This window comes from Triturus cristatus, chromosome 4_1 (genome assembly GCF_964204655.1).
Source record: "Triturus cristatus chromosome 4_1, aTriCri1.1, whole genome shotgun sequence".
Taxonomy (NCBI): Eukaryota; Metazoa; Chordata; class Amphibia; order Caudata; family Salamandridae; genus Triturus; species Triturus cristatus.
The window spans coordinates 1,130,500,117-1,130,520,723 of record NC_140585.1 but is presented as its reverse complement, the minus strand read 5'-3'; the positions used below and the strand labels follow the sequence as shown (position 1 = coordinate 1,130,520,723).

Here is a 20,607-nt window from a genome sequence, read left to right as displayed (position 1 = left end):
GATTTTAAGTAACACACATCACTAACGTTTTTAGGAAAATGCCATGTCTGCAAAGGACAGAAATGTATGTGGTGGCTTTAATAGAATTGTTTATTTAGGGAGGGCGTGGCTGCTATTTGTTTGGCAAAGAATGGTTCTGAACTATATGCCTGTAATTGCGTCATTATACAGAACATTTACAGGGCCAGAATGGAATTACCGGTGGATATTGTCACCCTAGGCTTTTATCTTCTTTGTCATCTCTTTTTGTATGTAGGATTGGGCTTTTTAATTGTCTTGATGTGTCAAATTGGTTGCATTTTCTATATTTGTGCTCAGTACTTTTTAGGCATAATAATCTGTGGCCTATTTCTCTTTGTAAATGAGTTTTATGAACTGCTCATAGTTTTTTATTACCTACCTTTCTTAGCCCAACTGATTACACCATAGAAGAGCCTGATTTTCCGTATGAAACTCGTCACTCAAAGTCTTAGCTTTCAGGAAAAAACATGTTAAAAGATACTATGCCAATACAAATAACTAAAAAAGTAGGGTGTTCTATTTTTCTACTCAAGAATTTTTAAGGGGAAGCATTAGACGGTAATGCTAATGCAGAGGGCCATTGAAGTCTTCTATGCTACTACTAAATGGACACTGGTATTTATTAGCAAACAAACTCACCCCTGTGCATTTTTCTTTATTATATAACTTGCTTATTCTTAAAGGAGATATTTATTTTGAGTCTAGAAACCTTAGCATATTATTCACCAAGTCAGCTGATTTTGGTTACATCTATATTTAATGAATTGCATTGACTTATGAAGAATCTAGACATCATACAATTTTGAGGTGTAATGCACTCATTAGACAAAAAAATAGTTTTTTGCTACACCTCATTCTAGAGAATCATATTTTTTGTTATCTCTTACTTTGTCTATGAACATGAAGTATTAGTTTGATGCAGATGATATGCCAGATCATGCCTCAGAACCTCTATGCATGAATATTACAGAATGCATGTGGTCCTGTCCAGTACACAGGCATTTGAATGCTTTGCCTTTTTATAATAAGTTTGTTCATTCTTGACATTAAATCTCTTTAGAGCTGAGTGAGGGTACAGTATATTTGTAAGTGTCTTTCTGGTACTCAGTCAAGGCTTTTCAAGAGGTAACTTTCTCACCATTGCTGCTTCCAGGAAGAAAGTAGCCCCTATCCTTGGCCAAAACCCTACTTGCACTACAATGTCTGTTTACACACAATCTGCATGATGAGGATGATGATGAGCCCAACGAGGAGAGAGGGAGACGACGTAAAGAAAAGCTGACAATGTCAATGCTAACACCAAGCAAGAATTTTGAGTCAGTAGAAAAACAACTTTTTAGCTCATGTGGTTAAAAGGTTAAGTTCTTCAACAGGTATTGCCTCCTATAACTCTTTTTTAGAGAATATTATTATATATTTAAAAAGCTCTAAGCTAAACAACATAGCGATGAGAAATTACCTTCAGAGTTTTCGTCTTGCCTAAGTCGCCTCCGCTTTCAGAAGTTTTTAAGAGAAGTAGTTTGTCTATCTTGTGACATATCTTTTGTAGAGATTTTTTGAGGTTGACTAAGTAAATGCTGAGAGAGCTCCAGAGTGTGACCATTTTTCCTACTATATTCTATTTACATTTTATCAATGCTTTACTTTGATATTGTGCAAATTGTCCACACCCTGTCCATGGAAATGGAATTAGCTGTTAAAAAAAGCAATTATTTGCCTGTTTGAAGATTATTATTCACAAATTGCACATAGTTCTCAATTTTAGTATATCAATGGGAGGCATGATTTCCTTAACATTGTATTTTTAGGTTTGAGCGATATCAAAAAATAGAATTGTGATCCCCTGATCGCCATAGACTTGGGTCGGAATGGGTTGAAGGTATTTTACCAGGTTTACTAGTCTTTTCTTAACTTTTTGTTTCCGTTCACGGTTTATATAACACATTTCCTCCCTGTATTGTAATGCTTATATTGTGCCTATGTCTTTATCAATTAATTATTTTCGGATAGAGTCCTTCTTCATTGTAGCGCTTATCAGGAGTGCTGTCTTTCACCCATTTTATTTAATTTGGCATTTGAGCAAATTAGAGTTCTGTTGATTTGCGACAGAATTCAGAGGGATCTCATCAACATAATTTGTTATCCTACTTTTTGAAGATGCTTTGCTATTGCTTTTTCAACATGAGAAGATTTCCTTAGGTCTATCTTTACAACTTTTAAAGAATTATGGCAAGCTTAATGCCTCCACAACTGAAGTTGTTCCTACCTCTAATTCTTGTGTTAAAGTTCAATTATAAATATGGGGAATAAAATGTTTGGGCATTTCAATAATGTACTTCGGTGTTGTAAGAATTTGGATTACTATTTGTGGTGAATGACTGTCCACCTCAAGGATTAATCTTAACTCTTGTCAGGGTGAACCATTGAAGTCACTAAGTTAACCTAAGCTCAATGTCTTGGTAGCTTTAGCATGGAGCAGACAGGTGTAACTTAGGGCAATGTGTAAAGTATTCATGCAGTACCAAAACAGTAATACAGTGAAAATGCAAAGCAATAAAAATCCCAAACAAATTAGAATAGCAGAGTAAAACATAATAAACAAAACTACACCAAAATGGCAGAAATCAAAAAAAGGGGAACCAGAAATATGAATGTTCATACTTTTCACATCTATTTTTAGCTGAGCACCGAGTGAGGGTCAAAAGAGGCTTCTGCTAATTAATCTTCTATGAGTTCAGGCAGGTAATGTGTAGCTTCCTAAAATTTACTTTTTCTTAATATTTATTAAGAATCCAAATTCACTATTATTTTGGACTGTCAATACTGTCAAAAAATAATTGTTTAATATTTTTTCTAGCTGTTCCTTTCTTGAGGTAGCAGTATTCATTTTTTAATCTGCTCTCCATTTTTCTATAAAGTAAGTGAGGCCTGCCACAGTGAAAATACTTTTTGGGCCTTGACACTGTAGGGACATGGTAATATTAATTAATGTCCTACTTTCAAATACCATGCATCCTGACTTGTGGGCTACAAGGCCTACAAAGGGTGACTTAATCATTTTTACGAGGGAGATTTTTACCAGGTCATGCTGCAGAGTTATACCGCAGCCGTCAGGCTGTAATGGTAGTCCTGATGTCACGTTTTCCTGACCATACTAGTGGATGGTACAATAAGTGTTACAGTCCACAGGTGAAATTTAGCTTCCAGGCCGTGTGTGCTCTTTTTACATGGTACTTGGATTTGTGCAGCTCACTAATCACCGGTGAGGGTATCCAGGGCTTGAGCAAGTGTGTAGGCACTAGGCTCCGCAGGATAAAAGAGTTTTCAGCTTGTTGTGGAATTCAAGAAGTGAGGAGGAGGCTCTGATGTTTTAAGGAAGGTCCTTCCAGCTTTGGGTTGCTATGTAGGAGAATAAGTGACCTTCAGTTCTGCTTGTGTGGATGTTGGGTGTGTGAGTGAGTGTGGCTGAGCATAGATGTCTGCTCAGCTGGCGAAAACGTATGCGGTTGTTCAGATATGCTGGTCCAGTGTTGTGCAGGGCTTTGTATGCATGTGTGAGGAGTTTGGATTGGCTGTATTTGTTTATGGGGAGCCAGTGGAGCTCTCTGAGGTGTGAAGAGATATAGGTACTGTGAGGGAGGTTGAGAATGAGTCTTGCTGCTGCATTCTGGGTGGACTGGGGCCTGTGTAGGAGCTGTTTGGAGATCCCATGGTAGAGTGCGTTGGCGTAGTCAATTTTTCTAGTGATGAGTGCTTGTGTTGGTATGTCTTGTGTTCTGGGGCTACCATTTGAAGATCTTGCACAGCATGAATAAGATGTGGAAGCAGGAGGAGCTGACTGTGTTGACTAGTGCAGTCATGTTGAGGTTATCATTCAGGATGATTGCCAGGTTTCTGGTATGGGCAATGGGTTTTGGTGTGGGTCCTAGCTCTGGCAGCCACCAGGTTGAGTCCCAGGAGAGTTTTTGTTTCCAAAGAGCAGTACTTCCGTCATTTTGGAGTTGAGTTTCAGGCATTTGGTTCTCATCCATTCTGCTTCCTTGATCACGCAGCTGGTGAAGTTGGTTCTTGTGGTGGTTGTCTTGTCGGTAAGGATTAGAATGAGATGGATGTCATCGGTGTAGGATATGATGATTATGCCCTGGAATCTAATAATCCATCATTTGTTTTTTTGCATTTTTCACCCTGAGTGAGATGGGTATGCCCAGATGTGGTTTCCGTGCTCTCCATGCCACTGGAGTCAAGCTATGCTGAGGGGTGAAACCCCATAACCAGTCCCAGGATGATTGTTTCCAGTCCAGGGAGGACCTGGCCTGGCAGTAACGGGCTGGACTGTTCTCATAGGGAACAAGGTCAAGGGTTTAAACTGGAATGGCATAAAGAGCGAAAAAAGCGATAGATTTAGGCCCAGATCTCTGTACTGGGGTGAATGTTTGACATTGTTCAACATTCTGTCCATCAATTGTTATTTTTGCATCCAGAATCTGATGAGGCTGGCAAATGGAGTCATGCATAGAGGTTGAACAATGTGGGACTGAGAGATGAGCCCTAAGGGACTCCGAAGATCAGGTTCTTGGATTCTGATGTGTAAGGTTGAGTTCTTCCACTGAGGAAGGAGCCTAACCACTGAAGTACCGGTCCCTTGAAGCCGATTTTGTGAAGTCTCCTGACGAGTGTGTGGTGGTAGACAGCACCGAAAGTCAGGGTGGGCAGTAAACTCCGTTCCGCTAGCAGAGTTCACTGAGTTTTTGTCACTTTGCTCCCAGCTTAGATGGAGGAGTTTGGCGAAAACTCCACCTACACTGCGTAGCGGATTTTCTCGGCACCTGTAATCTCCCTATCAGTCGTGGCCTTCTCCTACCATTGAGCGCAAAGTCTCTATTCACTGTCCTTAGTGGAGATTTGGTCCTGCTCCCGTCTGTGTGTTTACGGAAGTGCCCATGATGTATTCAAGGAGCTCGGGATTGTGGGAGAGGAGTGAGGCGGGGCTGACAGCGGACACCATGCAGGAGTGAGAGGAGCTATGCTGCTGCGCCCTGTGTCAACCCTGGAGAACAGCTAGCCCTCAGGTAGAGTACTTGGGGGCCAGAGTATAATAATAGCACTTTCCTTTGCTGGGAGTATTTAGAACGAAGGACAGAACCATGCCGTACTACTAGCCAACCAGGTGGGCTTCGTGTGGGGCAATAGCAGAGAGTGCAAGCCCGGGGACACGTCAAGGATGTCAAGCAGAATCAGCAGTCCTGAGGCCATCAAGAAGCTGCTGGAGAACACACAGAGTGACCTGCGGTACATGTCACTGGAATGCAGGAAGAGGTTTCCCTCTGTCAAGAAAGTAAGGCGGGCGGAAGGTCTTACACTTGAGGCACAACCCTACTAAGAAATATACAGTTACTCCTACAGTCAGTGACACCTTTACGTGTGTTCAAATATGCCACCAGTCATGAGCTGAAAATCACAACTGCATACATGCAGGCTGCCTCACTGGGAAATGAGAAAAGCGTTATCTTAGGTGGGGCGCGGGGCATTTCCTTGGTACATCGTCAACAACACGAGGGGGAGGTGCAACAGGAATGTTGGACTGTGTGTGTGTGTGTGTACCTTATTCCGTGAGATGACAGGTTCCCGTGACCAACACCCCGGCCTTCGGTTCAAGGGAAGCGCGCAGCATGTTTGTTCAGAATGTGCCCTCTATCACCCAGTGTAAGCAGAGGGAAGGGAAAGGTTCTTAATTGGCTTGAACATTCACTCAGACATAGGGGGCATCATAAACGCTATATTCTCAACCTGCTTTCCACAGGCATTAATTAGCCCAGGTTTACCACCTCAGCAGGTGACAGGCAGATATTTTGTTTTCCTGTGGAGTACTGATTGATGAGGCGTGAGAGGGGGAGGGGTTTGGGAAGAAGAAAGCAAATTGCCAAGGCATGTGTGAATTCATGGAGAAGGGCTCCCTTCAGCTCAAAGAAGCCTCACTTCTATCCATTACCTGCCGGGGATGGTGTTAAATGTTTAAATCACACACTTGTTGTTTGTACAAACTGACCCATGGACAATTGTCCAGCATGACCCCAAAGTAAAGAAGTATTTTAAAATTGTGTACGCCGTGACATTACATGCCATAGACTTCTTATGCGAGAAAGATGTTTTCAGGTTTTTGAGTACAGTACTCTCCTAGAGTGTAGAGGTAGTGTTGTTGTTTAACACTGCAAATATGCAATAGTGGGCTTAAAAAGCACAGCGCATTTGTAAGACATATGTAAAGAACCACATTTAAAGGTAATAGCCTCATGTTACTTATCGTGAGTCTTCTCTCATGTTGTGGAGTGCTTAACTTCGATGCCTATATGTTTTAGCCTGACATATAGGCTTTCCACAACAGCTATTTTCATTTTGTGGCATCACTGGCCTGCTAGGGCTCCGTTGTTTCGGAGAAAGGCGCGCAGTTACAAGACAGTGGCGAATAATTGCTGTTGTTTTTTTATAAATGTAAAGATCTTTGTTTTCGTGGTGTACGCATTGTTGGGGCTCAAATTAAAGATAATACCATTACCATACTGCAAAAGTAATAGTAGAAAAACAGATTATGTAATTACCAAGCATATTGAATTAGAGTTGCATTTGTGTATTTTTGGTTTGCAAGGCTCAAGAGTGTGTGCTCAGTTAAGAGACTCGTCTTAGTGAGTCACAATGCCAGCTTCCATTGGATGCCTGCAGTATCAGCTTGTCTGTAACTTTACAACTCCCTTAAGCAATCATCCGTGAAACTGGGCAGGCGTTTAGGTGGGCGAGTGGAGCAACTCCGCCAGCTCTCAGAACAGAGTTTTTATGCAACTCCACGAAATTCCGTGTAGTGCAACTCGGCGAGCTCCTCCCACCCTAAGCCGAAAGCTGCAGAGAGGTCGAGCAGGATGAGGGTTGCGGTCTCTCCTCAGGTCAGTATGGTTCGTATGTTGCCTGGGCAGGTTGGTGATGCGGTCTCTGGGGGTCCGGTAGGTGTTTGACCTTACTGTATATGTTTGCTATTTTGATGTGAAAGAAGTTAGATAAGTTGTCTCAGAGTTCCTGTGAGGGGGTGATGCTGTTGACTGCAACCTCGGGGTTGGGGAATTCCTTGACAGTGGAGAAGATTTCCTTGCAGCTGTTGGTGCTTTCCTCAATTTTATGCTAGGGACTTACAGACAAGTAAAATATATCAATTAGGAGCAGGTTCCCTAAACCATGATTAAACGGGAAGCACAGGCTCTTTACTACTGGTTATCAGGGGTAAAGTGCACAGTTCTAAAACCAGCAAGCAGCAAAATTGAAAAACTATGGTGACCATGCAGAAAAGTCAGATTTCTTACAGGGGTTGTTATTGTGGATGACAACATTTTGTGATTTAATGTTACAAAAGTGGCATCCCAAATAAAGGGATACTGTAGTAAATTAGTGTGCATCAATGTTAACCTCCTAGCTACCAGGAATGTGATATGTATTATAATCTAGCATAATCCATATTGTTTGAAAAAGGAATATTTTGCTTATGTATATCAAGTTTCCACCTAGTTTTTATCTTTCGCAAGAACACCAAATTCTCTTCGGGCCCCTTCAAGGTGAATACAGCACTGAAAGATTTGATATTCCTCACTTTGATTGGTTTGACCTTGGTTTTTAATGAGTTTAGAGAAGAGAAATATCAGGAGATTCAAATAAGAGGTTATGACATACATTCTTTTTCTGCTTCCATGGCTATTTTAATGAGGAAGAGATGGAACTCGAGGGCACCCGCAAGTCAATATTAACTTTAGAAATCGAAAAAAATCACTACCGTTATGCCACTCATAAAGCCTTCTTTGTGGCTTAACCCTAATATTCAGATACATGACAAATTGCTTTTTGGAGATCTTTGATCAATAGAGGGATATTTGTTGTGAGTCAACTTCATTGCTAGTAAGAGTTTGTGCTCTTTATCTTTCTTCAGCAAAGGTTTGCCCCTCAGAAAATTGAACGCAGTAAATATTAGTAGAAGTCCAATGCTCTTAGAGATTTTTTTCACCTCAAAAGAAGGGAAGCTGGTTGTTCACTGCCTCTCCTTCTTGTTGGCTAGAGAGATGGTTTTCTGTCTGCATTTATCTTGAATAAATTATCAAGGTCTTTGGTGCCTCTCATACTTCTGTATGTGAGCCTTGATCTAATGAAATTGACCCTTTTTTGGAAATCCCCAAAGGGGGCATCTTTTTTGTATGATAATCTCTTGAGAACTTCAGATGTTGAACTTTACTTGACAAAGCAAAAAAATATTTTTAGAAAATATTGACCCTCTGTCCATCTCTTTCAGTGCTGATTCTGTGCAGGCTACTCTTGCTGGGGATAAAGTAAAGAGTCTGGCTCACTTTCCAACATGTTTTACTCCTGTGAGCATGAATGAAGTTTGGAATGAAGTCTGTCTCTGATTAATTTAGTAGCTAACCTAGACCTTAGGGGTCCAGCTTTATTAAATCTTCTCCTTAGAGTGTGGAGCTTTGTTATTAAGGCTTTAAATGTAGCCAAAAAGTCCTTACGTTGAGGTAGACAAGATGTTATCCAAAGGTTGCATTTGGTTGAAAGGCTTAATAATTCAATTAGATTCTCCTACGCCTGCTGATAAAGCGGTTTCATTGGATTCTGACAGCATGGCGTAGGAATTCTATCCAGGCGCTGATTATGAGCAGACTACTTTGTGGCAATGCCTTGAGATTAGGAATATTTGACTATATGTTTAATTGCTTGCAACTCATACAGAATGAGGCACCCAGATTGATTTGCAATAGTTCTAGAAGAAGCAGCTTGCTTCAATTTGCTGCATTGGCTCCCGATGTGGAAAAGAGTCAAGTTTAAGTTACCCTGCAATGTCCATAGTTAACTCCATGATTCAGGGTCAGCTTTATTGCGTTGCCCAGTGGCTTTCTATAAGCCTACAAGAGCGCTCCAATCTTCAAGCCAAGCCTTGGTTTGCAGTAGATGAATTAATAAAGCCCGAATTTGTAGCTAGTATTAATTTACTAGCAGCACTCCACTGAAATTCTTTACCCCTGGAAATTCGTCTCGCAGAGACCACCTTGCGTTTCGGAAATGATTGAAGACTTGGTTATTCCCCCTTAAGTGCTGATGAGTGTATAGAGTTGATCGCTTTGGTCCAGCGCTGGGATACCCCTTAAAGGATGATGGTGCGCTTCATAAATATTTTAAATAAATAAAATAATACATTCAATTAATGTAGCATGTTGTAAGGTGTGTGTTGTAGTTGTGGTGCAGGGTCTTCATACAAGCCACTGGAGTCACTCAGGTAGGAGAGAAGTTCTTTATTTTGTTAATAACAGTTTAGGTCTTAGCTAAAGCAGCTAGATCCTGTCAGGGCTCTACCCTACACTCCAAAAATTGACATATAAATGGAGGTTTCTGCAGTTTTAACGTGGAAGGCATAACCATAGCACATCACCCAATCTACTAAAAAAAATTGACATACCAAGCAAAATAATAATGTTTAAAGTTTAGATGATAAAGGAAGAAGAACCAGGTTACAAAGTAAGAACAAGGCATATTCCAAGGTCTGAGTGCACAGAGGGGAAAAGACATACATAATGTCTGGCGAATTATTCTGACTAAGTCATAACATAGAGCATTAGGCATATACTCAATCTTCCATCTAAGATGGTCTTTTCCTACTCTCATTTAAAAACATGCCCTGAAATACATCCTTCTTATGCAAAACCGTGGCAAATTAAGGAAATTAAATGATTCAAATTTGGCAAGCAAACAAGTGGGAATCTTTTTTCCGCTTTTGTAAGTTTTCTTCCTTGTGCCATTAATCCGAATTGGAATATGTATGTTTGTCAATTTAAAAGGCAAAAGGGGACTTTGTGTTCCCATTAAAAACGATGTACTCTGTTTTTAGGGTTTTCTGATGTAATTCACAATAGAATCTAAACAACAACATTTTGCATATTCCAGTTTCATTGGTCCTTTGTTTGGTGTTAACATATATTAGGGCGTGGGACAATAAGTAAAATAATAATACTCTAAGTATGGTTGAGGGAGTGGTAGGCTAATCCTGCGATACCTGGTAAAAAAGAATTATTCATAGTAAATATGGCATGAATTTGAAACCAGGCTACCACGTCCTTTGTCGGCACTGGTGAGAAGCACAGGAGTATCTCAATTGAGGGTGCACCTGCACAGTGTGCACTCTCCCAGTAGTGCCGGGTACGTGGGTACTCTCATACATTAGTGTTTGTTTTTTTCTTACCACTGATGTGACTGATGTGGAGGAGTGTGGCTCAATGGTTAGAGCGGCAGACCCTGAAGCAGAGTTCTGGCTGGGGACCAGGGTTCGATTCCTGCCTCGGCGGGGCTCGGGCTCAATTTCCTCGGACCTGTCTATTCTTGCCTTGGTGCCTATTCTAATCACGGGCCCCACGCTGCAACTCTGGGCAATAGCTTGCTTAGCCTCCACACCGGCCCCACAGCGCTAAGGATGCCTGGCTTCACCCTGGGGGTGCCCAGGAGTGGACACTTCACAGGGAAAGCCAGGAGGGGTTCCACAGCGGTATGAGTATCAGCGCCAGGAAACCGCAAAGGCGACACCGCAAGGTGGCCGTCTGGTGACAGTGCGCTCTATAAGTACCTTGACATTTACATTTTACATTTACATTTACATTTACTGATGCTCGTAACCATTTTCTTTTTCAAGAGTAGCCATTTTTCAAAGTGTACAAATATCCTTAAACACCTCTCACAGTGTTCTAAAATCATGGAGCGGGTAAGAAGTGACCAACTTGTGACAGTATATTTTTCTGCCTCAATAAAGTTCCAGCAAAAGTGGTGTCAGCTGTGCCTATCCCTGCACAAGCAGCAGACCACATATTATAGGGTGTCTCCAAATCCCAAAAATGGTGATACACAAGGATGGGTGTTCTTAAGTTTTAAATGGAGTTTAGAGAAACATCACTAAATACAAAGAAGTGAGGCATGTCGCTGCAGCTGACCTTTGGAATTTTTCCCCACTTCAGTTCAACAGATTCCGTATGACATTTGAAGGTTGTATATACCAGTATGTGCAGAAAGCATGGCTATATCACAACCCTTGCAATCTCAGGAAGTGTTTCATTGGCTTGATTTGACTCTAAATGATAATGAAGCATTTGGGAGTTGTTTTTAGGAATGTTATGCATAGCCAAATGTCGTGGTTTGTCCTTTACTATCATAATGTGGTGAGAAAATATTAATTTGTTTTTCTTTTGTTTTCCTTCTTTTTTTTATTTATTTCCTCTTTCGTTGTTTTTCTTTTCACATTTCTTTCAAAATGGAATAGTCAGATCTGATTGGGCTAGAGTGAGTTGCTCATTGTTATAGAATTCCAATAGATTTTTAAGAAAGAAGTTATTGTATTTATACTTAATTAGTTAATTTACCTGCTTAAATTTAGAATGAAAGTTATTTAGTTTACAGACTAATACCTCCTGGACAATCCTTTTATGTCTTTGTAAGCTTCCTTCCGATAACCAGCTTTATGCAAATAAAAGTTGAGCAATAAAAAAAATTACAATAAAAGCAGTTGCTATAGTGCCAAAGTAATTTATTGTATATAATGTTGAAACATTTTGTAGGCGAACATGTTCTATAGTGAAAGCTAATGCCATTTTTTGCACAATTTAAAAAAAGAAAAAGGAGCACGATATATTACATTATTTAATGTGTCAAATATGTCATCTTTTTATCATGTAGCTTGATAACGCAGATGAACAAGCCGCTCAGATCAGAAGAGAACTCGATGGACGTTTACAGCTAGCCGAACAGATGGCAAAGGTACTGGGATGGTTCATGATCCTGTATTTCCAGGAATAACGTTTGTTTTTGTGATTTAACAGCCACCTGTGTGACGAGAAGATAGGAATAATTTGGCAAATTGGGGATTGCATATGAAAAAGCATAACCTCCTCAGCACTAACACTATAAAGAAAGCCCCTACACTAGTACTCAATATGTTTTATTGTATTGTAATTAGCACTACTACTCCAGTTTGGAATGTCGACGTCCTAACTGCATTCCGCCTTCCACCCCAATGTGTGGATGAATATGCATGGATGGATACAGTCAGACGGCTGATTGAACACGGGCGGAAGTAGCTTGGTTTTAGTGCCCTTGCTATTTTCAAACATGGACCCTGCCTCACAAATCTTCCAGTGTGCTGGTGCAGTTTCCCATCACCAGGACACATTAGTAAAAGAACAAGTCACTTTATTTCAGTTACAGTAAGTAGCCATGAAAGCACATCAAAACAAATCCATATCATAAAACAAGCAGCAAACAGATCCGCATGCAACATAGCCGTGGCTTACGAGACTAATTCACATTAAGGTAAATCATCCCTCCACAGTATGCCATTGATGCAAATGTATCAATTTCTATCCTTCATGCCTAGGCACTGGTTACAGTAAAAATTCAAAAAGTCGAATAGTAAGAGAGATAATAAACAACCCACATTGGAAACCACATACTCAGATAAATTTAAATTCATTTGAAATTATCAACCGCCACAGGTCCCTTATTAAAACCAACATGTCGACCCCTGAAAACATCCATCCCATTAAAACATCAATGATTTTATTGAGGGCACATTTTAGAAAAGAAAACATATTGATACAGATGCATTGGGAGTCCAGTTGCTTCAGATAGACCAAGGCTGTTCTAGAACTTCTGATTCCCCGTTACTTAATAATCGGAATTAAAAAAACTTTTAGTAAAAACAAGATCAAATTGGCAGAAGAAAGTAAAATACAACAGGTTTTGTGGGGAAGATTTATCATAGAGACAAAAATTAAAACTTTGGATGGATCGAATTGACCAAGGGGAAACCCAAGATGCCACCTCACAAACCCTAGCCTAAACCTGGCTAATAGTAATCTGTCCTGGGACCCGCCCGTCCATTCCAAATATGGCTACAGGGGTGAGGAGTTATGCAAATCCAAATATACCCTGACAGCTGGTTTACTAGATTTCAAGTGCTCCCTGCAGATTTTCATCCTGGTCCTAAAAGCAATTCTAACCTAGTTAAAATCCGTTTTAGTTATGGAGGTTAGGTTAGTAAAAAGGGTCTGCCTTCCCATCTTTGTCAGTTCTGGCGCGACATAACGTAACTGTAGTATCCTCAGGTCATGTTAATATGTTCCCTTTCATTCTGTACCTAGCTGCTCAGCAAGTGTGAGAGTTCTGCGTAGAATGTTAGTGTGAGTGGAATGCTTGGGTGCCTGTGTGTGTGTGAGACAGTTGGGAAGATGGGCTTAGCAGCTAGGAGGCTGCTCCTGGTGGGGCCTGTTCTGGGCTTGTCCTAGCTTGCTGTAACTTCTATCTATGGACTTAATAAACTACCTAAAGTCATCTCGGCTACGTCTACTTCACCACCTGAACATGTGGGCCCAGCCCACTACATTTATGGCGACGATCTGGAGCTCATCTCACGCTAAAGGTAGTCTGATGTCAACTAAGGTTGTGGAGTGCAGCATGTCTACGTTTAGGAAAGAACCTATTTAAAAAGAAACAAGCATCAAGAAATTCTAAGAAAAGAAAAGAAACCTGTCAAGCGACTCAACTGAAGAATAAGAAACCTGTCAAGCATGCCTGACTGCCCCACCAGTGTCCAATACACCGGACAGCCCAAGCCCAGGCGTGCTGTCATCTCATCTCAGTGTCTTCAACAACAGGCAATTCAACATCAAAGTTGTCTACGTTTATCAGGAGAACTTAGTTCACAAAAAGGTACATGGTGCAACAACCAACGTCAAGGTTACAAGTACTAATGGATAATGTGCCTCTGTAAACAAGCGCTGAACCTATGTGAGAGTCACCTGTTCCACAACAAAAGTCTACAGTGACAAGTAATGTCGAATGTGCCACAGTAAATGGATTCAGTGCCTGAAGAAGCAAGTTTTAGTCTCCAGTGCAGGCTCATTCGGGACTGTTTTCCGGGGTTATATTTTGCCTTGCCTTTCTGAGGGATTGGATTTGTGAGATTTATAACGCCTATACTGCCAGCGTTTCACCGGAGTGTGTGTCTGGGAACTACACGGTGAGGAAAGTGTATATTCAAATTGGTTTTATTGGTGTTGGTTTTTACTGCGTGGCAAGTTAAAATGACTGTTGCGCTTCATTTTCAAATTGAATATTGGCTCGCGCAACTCACCTTCACCACCATGCCGCGCGGAGCTTTTCATCAACCTTCCATGACGTCTCCTAACTTCACGGTCGTCGAGGCTGCCAAAGGATATTTTGAAGCAGGAGCGTGCCGTGAGCCTCTTGGCATGCTTCTCCTGTGCGTCCCGCCATCTTGGAGTTGGCGGATCCAGGTTCCTGCTTTCCGTGTATGGGTGGTAGAAAGTGCCCTCCAGTATTTTTTGCATTTGATGCTTGGCCCGCAACTACAACATTGGAGGAGCTGCCAAGATGTATACAACCAAGCTGCATGAGTCAATACATTTATTTGGGATGCGAGGTACTGCTGGGTGTTCCGACCGTTGTCTGTGAGTACGTTGAAGTACTGCTTCTGTACCTAATGCGTAGCCTCTGATTTGGTGGATGACACAAAATCCGTCATCGGTGGAGGAGTTAAACGACAGCAACTTTTGGCTCAGTTTGGTTTGGCGCTGTGTTGGGGGACATGTCTTGTTAGTGCTGGTTGTTACTGGTGTGCGTCTTTTGAACAGTCCGGGAGTTGCAGCACGTGTACTCTTGCTTTACCCTCAGGGTCGCGTGAAGGTATGCAAATGTTCTGCCATGAAGTCTGCAGTTTTGCCTGGTGACGAGTCTTCGAGGTACTTTCTGGTGGCAAGTCTCTTCGAATTGTTGAACGCCTGTTCCTGATTATCGCAGTGACAGGAACACCATTGACTTTTTGAAATACGAGTTTGTGTTTAAAGATTTAACGCAAAAATGTTTTATTTCACAGGAGAATGAGTTTTATTCCTACAGTGTCTTGTAATTGTTGTATGCCAACGTTGTTGATTCATTTTCCACATGTACATGTTTTGTTGGCATGGGAGTGGGTACTAGTCCCATTTCTCTTATGTACGCATTTTTTCGTTTCAGTTATTGTATCCCGGTCTTGGGATGGGAGTGGGTTCTCAGTCCCATGTCCCCTCGTTTCAGATATATTATCCCTTCCTAGGGATGGGAGTGGGTTTTTAGTCCCATGTCCCCATGTTTAAAATTTTGTATCCCTGCCTAAGGGATAGGAGTGGGTCTTAGTCCTATTTCCTTTTCAGACATTTTATCCCCGCCTAGGGATGGGAGTGGGTTTTTAGTCCTATCACCCCTATTTCACATATTTTATCCCTGCCTAAGGGATAGGAGTGGGTTTTAGTCCCATTTCCTTTAATGATATTTTTATCCCTGCTTAGGGATGGGAGTGGGTTTTTAGTCCCATCACCCCACGTTCACAGTAATTATTTTAGTTAAAGGGGGTGTGAGTCCCACCTTTGTTACATTTGTGTTGGGTATTAGTCCCTTCATTTAAATATTCGCTGTCGTGTGTGTGGGTAGCCATCTTTTGATGCCACACTGTGCTGCATTTCTGTTTTACATGCTGCACAAGTCCGAAGGGTTTTAGTCCCATGTGACGTATTCTGTACATTTGGGTGTCAGTCCCAAACAATGTTTATTTCACTTGGGTTTAAGTCCCATAGTGTCCCTCACATGAGGGGTGGCGTATTTGGTTTTCGCCACAGACTTCTCACGTGAGAAGTACTTCCTTGGGTGTCGTTCTACCCATAGGATTCGAGTCTGGGTATCACAGTCACTTGTTTTATGTGAGCTCTTATTTCACTTCTTAAATTTTCTTTGTTCAGTATTAAAGGAGGAGGATGGGGTTTGTGTGTTGATCTATGCTTTCATCTTTCCTTCCTCCTTAGTGTGTCTGTTTTCCCTCTCGTGATGTATTTCTACATGCATCCCTGGGTTTATGGACTCTTTACATCTTTTGTACATTTCTGTATTTATTTGTTTTCATTTTAGTTTGGGTTTAGTTTAGGTCGTATTAATTTTCAGTGTAAAGGGAGAGGATGTGTAGTATCCTCAGGTCATGTTAATATGTTCCCTTCCATTCTGTACCTAGCTGCTCAGCCAGTGTGAGTGTTCCGCGTAGAATGTTAGTGTGAGTGGAATGCTTGGGTGCCTGTGTGTGTGAGAGACAGTTGGGAAGATGGGCTGAGCAGCTAGGAGGCTGCTCCTGATGGGCCTGTTCTGGGCTTGTCCTAGCTTGCTGTTCTATCTATGGACTTAATAAACTACCTAAAATCATCTCGGCTACGTCTACTTCACCACCTGAACATGTGGGCCCAGCCCACTACAGTAACCATTGGATTTTCAGAGCTCTCTCCCATGGTAGGCAACGCCTCAAACACCTCCCTATTAAGTGAGGCGTGTGGATTTGCCCAAATCGAGCACCACAGAAGTAGGGGGACCAACTTAATATTATCCTCAACATAGTCCATCCACAGTTCATAATGCGTAATATAGGTAGAACAGGCGGGGGAACACCCAAAATTCTCCTAAGTACCCTGTTTTGCTCACCTTGTAGGGGGCTTATATTAGAGTATCCCCAGATACCTTGGTCGTATGTAAGTACTGGGAGACACGTTCTCCTACAGATCTCTAAAAGGGGGCAGCAGGTTTTTTTCCAACGAGTTTGACCAAATTAAAAATATGCCCCACTGATCTTAAAAATGTAAAACACACACAAGCAATGCAGGGTCTCCAATTACCCCTTGCATCCATAACTACCCCCAAATATGCAAAATACTGAGTCTGTGCAGTGGGTTTAATATACTCCTCACCATAAGCTGGCTAGGCTTTCAGACTAATATATAGGTTGTTGCTTGATTAATACCCAAACCCAATGACCCCATAAAAGAAACTAATTCTTGAAATAAGGCATTTAGACCGTTAGGAGATCTCGAGAGTTAAACTGCAACGTCTGCATATAAAAGTACTGGCATCCTTTTCCTGCCAATTGGGGGAGCGTCCACAACAACATTAGATAGGACTGTGCCTAGGCCACTGATATATAGAAGAAACAATAAGGGGGCAAGGACACAGTCCTGGCGCACCCCTCTCCCCAGCTTAAAGCAGTCTTTCCGTTCGCCTGAAGGGCCATATCTGACGTAAGCTCACAGATCATAATGTAGGGCTCTTAAAAACTGTACCAAATCACTATCTACACCTAAACCAGCTAAGATCTCCCAAAGCTTAGACCTAACTACGCTGTCCAAGGGGCAGGAGAGATCCATGAAGGCCAGGCAAACACTACCCTGCTTAGTAACGGTGTACTTAGAGACTAACAGGTGTAGATTTAAACATTGCTCCAGCATGCCTAGCCCCTCCAGTAGATGAGGGTTGTCATTCTTAAAAATATGCACAATAACGGCAGTGTACCATGATTGTGGAAGTCCCATCTTACAAACAGCGTTAATACAATTACATAAAAGCGGGACCCACAGTTCAGGTGAAGCCTTGTACAAATCCATGGTCACACCATCTGGTCCGAGGGCCTTCTGGGTAACCTCTCTAATGGTGAATTCCAAGTCTAAGGGGAACAACACCTCCTCCTCAACATGTTGGTTGGATTCGCTATGTCCATAGACTTTTTAAAAATGATTAACCCAAGCTTCCAGTCTAATGGAAGTTTGGACGGTTTCTGGTTTAGTACTCTCAGATTTTGTATGATTTCCCTCCAGCCAAAAGGCCCCTAAACCTTTCAGCCTAAAAGCTCTGAACAGCTTCACCCAGGATTCGTTCAGTAATTCTTTTTTCCTGTACCTTAGGGCAGCCTTATACTCTGCTCTTCTGTAATTTTCCTATATACCTGGGTGTCTCCATTAAAGCTCCATGTAATAACGCAGAGGCCTTCCTACAGTGCTGGTCGAACCACTTAGCCTTGTACAACCCTGATTTACTAGGTTTCAAAAGCCCACCACTGATGACTACATTTAGCTGGACAAATTGATTGGCCACCACACTGACTGAAGCATTTCTTTCCACAATCTTAAATATCGGTCAACAACCTATGCAAGATTAAGTTTTGATTTCTGTATTACTGTCTAGTAATGCATCCAAAGTATTTGAAAATCCTACGATCTCTATCAATAACCAGGAGGAGACAAAGGACAATCGCACCAAAAGCAGCATGGGTGGTTCTGATTCGCGGGGGTTCTGAAATCTACATCCATGTTTTATCTTCTCCCCAGAATGCTACTGTATGTGGCACTTATGTTGAATGTCCTGCCTTTATCTCCATCTACAATGAAACTAACATTTCAACTCAAAATCAAGGTGTGTCATTGGCTTTCCAAAAATACCTGTCGAAGAAAATCAGCAAAGTTTTTCAAGATTGTCACCCCAAATGAACCAGATATAATAGTGTCCAACTAAGTAAGTTGAGCAAAGGTTTACAGGGGTGCTAGGCCTAGGTGGCTATACTTTTCTATGTATTGGGCGAACAGATGTAGTGCACAGATAAAAGTGGTGTTTTTTATGTTACAACTTTACCAATTCACTTTTAATTGTATAAGCTGTATTCCGTCTACTAGTTTAAGAAGAAGGAAAAAATAAAAACAACTTAATAACACAGTCCTCAAGTTCTCTCCAACGAAGACTAATGCTGATTAAAAGGTAAAAGCAACAACAACAGCAAAAAGGGCACAACACAGTGGTAGGTTCAGGCAGCAAGTCTTTTATGTCAGTCAATCCAGCACAACAAATATCGAGAACCTGCTTGCAACTTGCTGGCTGGGCCCCCGCTAGAGATGACGTTATCAATTTAGCCCTGTCCTTCAAGTGGAGTTTAGGCGCCTGGTCTCAGAAGGTCTTGGCCTCCAGTAACCCAAATCGTCGCAATCAAGAGGATACAGGGCAAGAGGCTATGAAGTGTTTATTGCTCAGTTCACAGAGCAATAGGGCAATAAAGAAAACTCTTGATGCTTTAAAATATCTTATACTAGAGCCAAGAGTGGTAAAGTGTGTCCCAGTTCACAAACAAGGTGTGGTCTGTCTTCGTGAGGTTCAACAGTACATGACATTTAGCCAAGTGAGCCCACTTCAACCCTTTCAAAAGTCTTACAAGTACTATGGGTTGCCTTCCCAGCACAAGAATGGTAGAAGTAGTGTGGGCATGCTTGAAGACTCAGAGGCAGGCTGAGACACCCCAACAGTTTGCCCACTGAGATCAAGCACAGATACTGCTTATTACAAACACCACAGAAGGGGAACAGGAACACAAAGAGCCACGAGGGAGCTTTACAAGCAACAGCAAAGGCTTATCAGTATAAAGAGGTAAAGCTCAATGGGGGTGGCCCTGCCCTGACTCCTCCTGACAATGACGGACAAGGTTGGGCCCACCCTTGGCCTGGGCTTTGCCCGGGCACATCCCATGAAGCGTGATGGTAGAGGCATTTTCATCGCTGGAGTGTAGACCCGCCCCGCTGGTCTCTGTGCTGCGCCCACAACTCCTCACACATGTCCTGTTGGGGAATGGTATCCCCTGGCACTGGTGAGATCCAGAGGGGCTAATTACACCAAAACCACTCAATAATATCTCCCGCAGAGCGGGATGGCAGAGGCGCTTTTAGCTCCGGAGTAGAGGCCTTGCCTCCTTAGTCTCTTTGCTGCAGCCGCACCTCCAGGCATGCGTACTGTTGGGGAATGGAGTCCCCAGGCACTGGTGATGTCCAGAGGGGCTGATGTCACCAACACCGCAAAATAATGTCTCCTGCGGAGCGAGATGGCAGGGGTTGCTTTAGCCCTGGAGTTGAGGCCTCCACCCTTGGTCTCTGTGCTGCAAGCACACCTCCTGGTGAGTGTCTTGTTAGGGGATGAGTCCCCAGACCATGGTGAGGTCCAGAGGTGCTGAGGACCCCAAAACTGCTCAATATGTAATTTAACATGTCATGTGTGATAGCATAGCTAAGGTCCTAAGGAGGGCATGACAGTGGACAATGTATGGTTAGTTTACCGAATTATAAGTGATGACATTTAGATGCAGGGTAACTGGAATTTTTTCTAAAGTTTTTTTTTCACAAAACATTCCAAAAAAGGTTATCTGGTTTAGGTGTGGCATTACAAAAATGTTAGAGATATCTGGATTGTTGGTCCATAAAATGTCTTCAAACTTGGGTTTGCAGGCAGTTTGTGGTTCCAAATGTAAAGATTAAATTAATCTGATTGGAATTCGGGAGCTTTTTGCTCCTGTGATCCATTTTGGATCCACAGACCCAAAGACCGAAAGACCAATTGGCAGGCAGCAAAAGGAAATTTTCCCTTGCAGCCACCAATAACACCACTCAGGTCTCCAATGTATATCTATATGCATATATAAATATATTTGAAACGTCCATAGCAAGATCAGGTTTTAACCATTCATACTTTTTGATCAAGCATCTATGTGTGTTGAATTTATTTCCACCTTTCAAACTTGACTCTCTCCAGCCTGGCAATGGAATTTGCAGGTCCTCATCCTGAAGAACGTCTATTTGCTACAATGCAGTCATTTCTGACCCTAGCATTGCTCCCAGTCACCAC

General features: G+C 42.0%; 1 protein-coding gene across 7 annotated transcripts in view; it reads left to right on the top strand.

Annotated features, from left to right (window-relative positions):
* CADPS2 (calcium dependent secretion activator 2) overlaps positions 1–20,607 on the top strand; it is a 1,645,358-nt gene that overhangs the window by 434,082 nt on the left and 1,190,669 nt on the right. For all 7 annotated transcript variants that reach the window (XM_085654189.1, XM_085654188.1, XM_085654187.1 and 4 more), the window contains exon 4: positions 11,767–11,847. In XM_085654189.1, the coding sequence (XP_085510315.1) occupies positions 11,767–11,847 (81 nt within the window). The remainder of the gene's footprint in view (positions 1–11,766; positions 11,848–20,607) is intronic.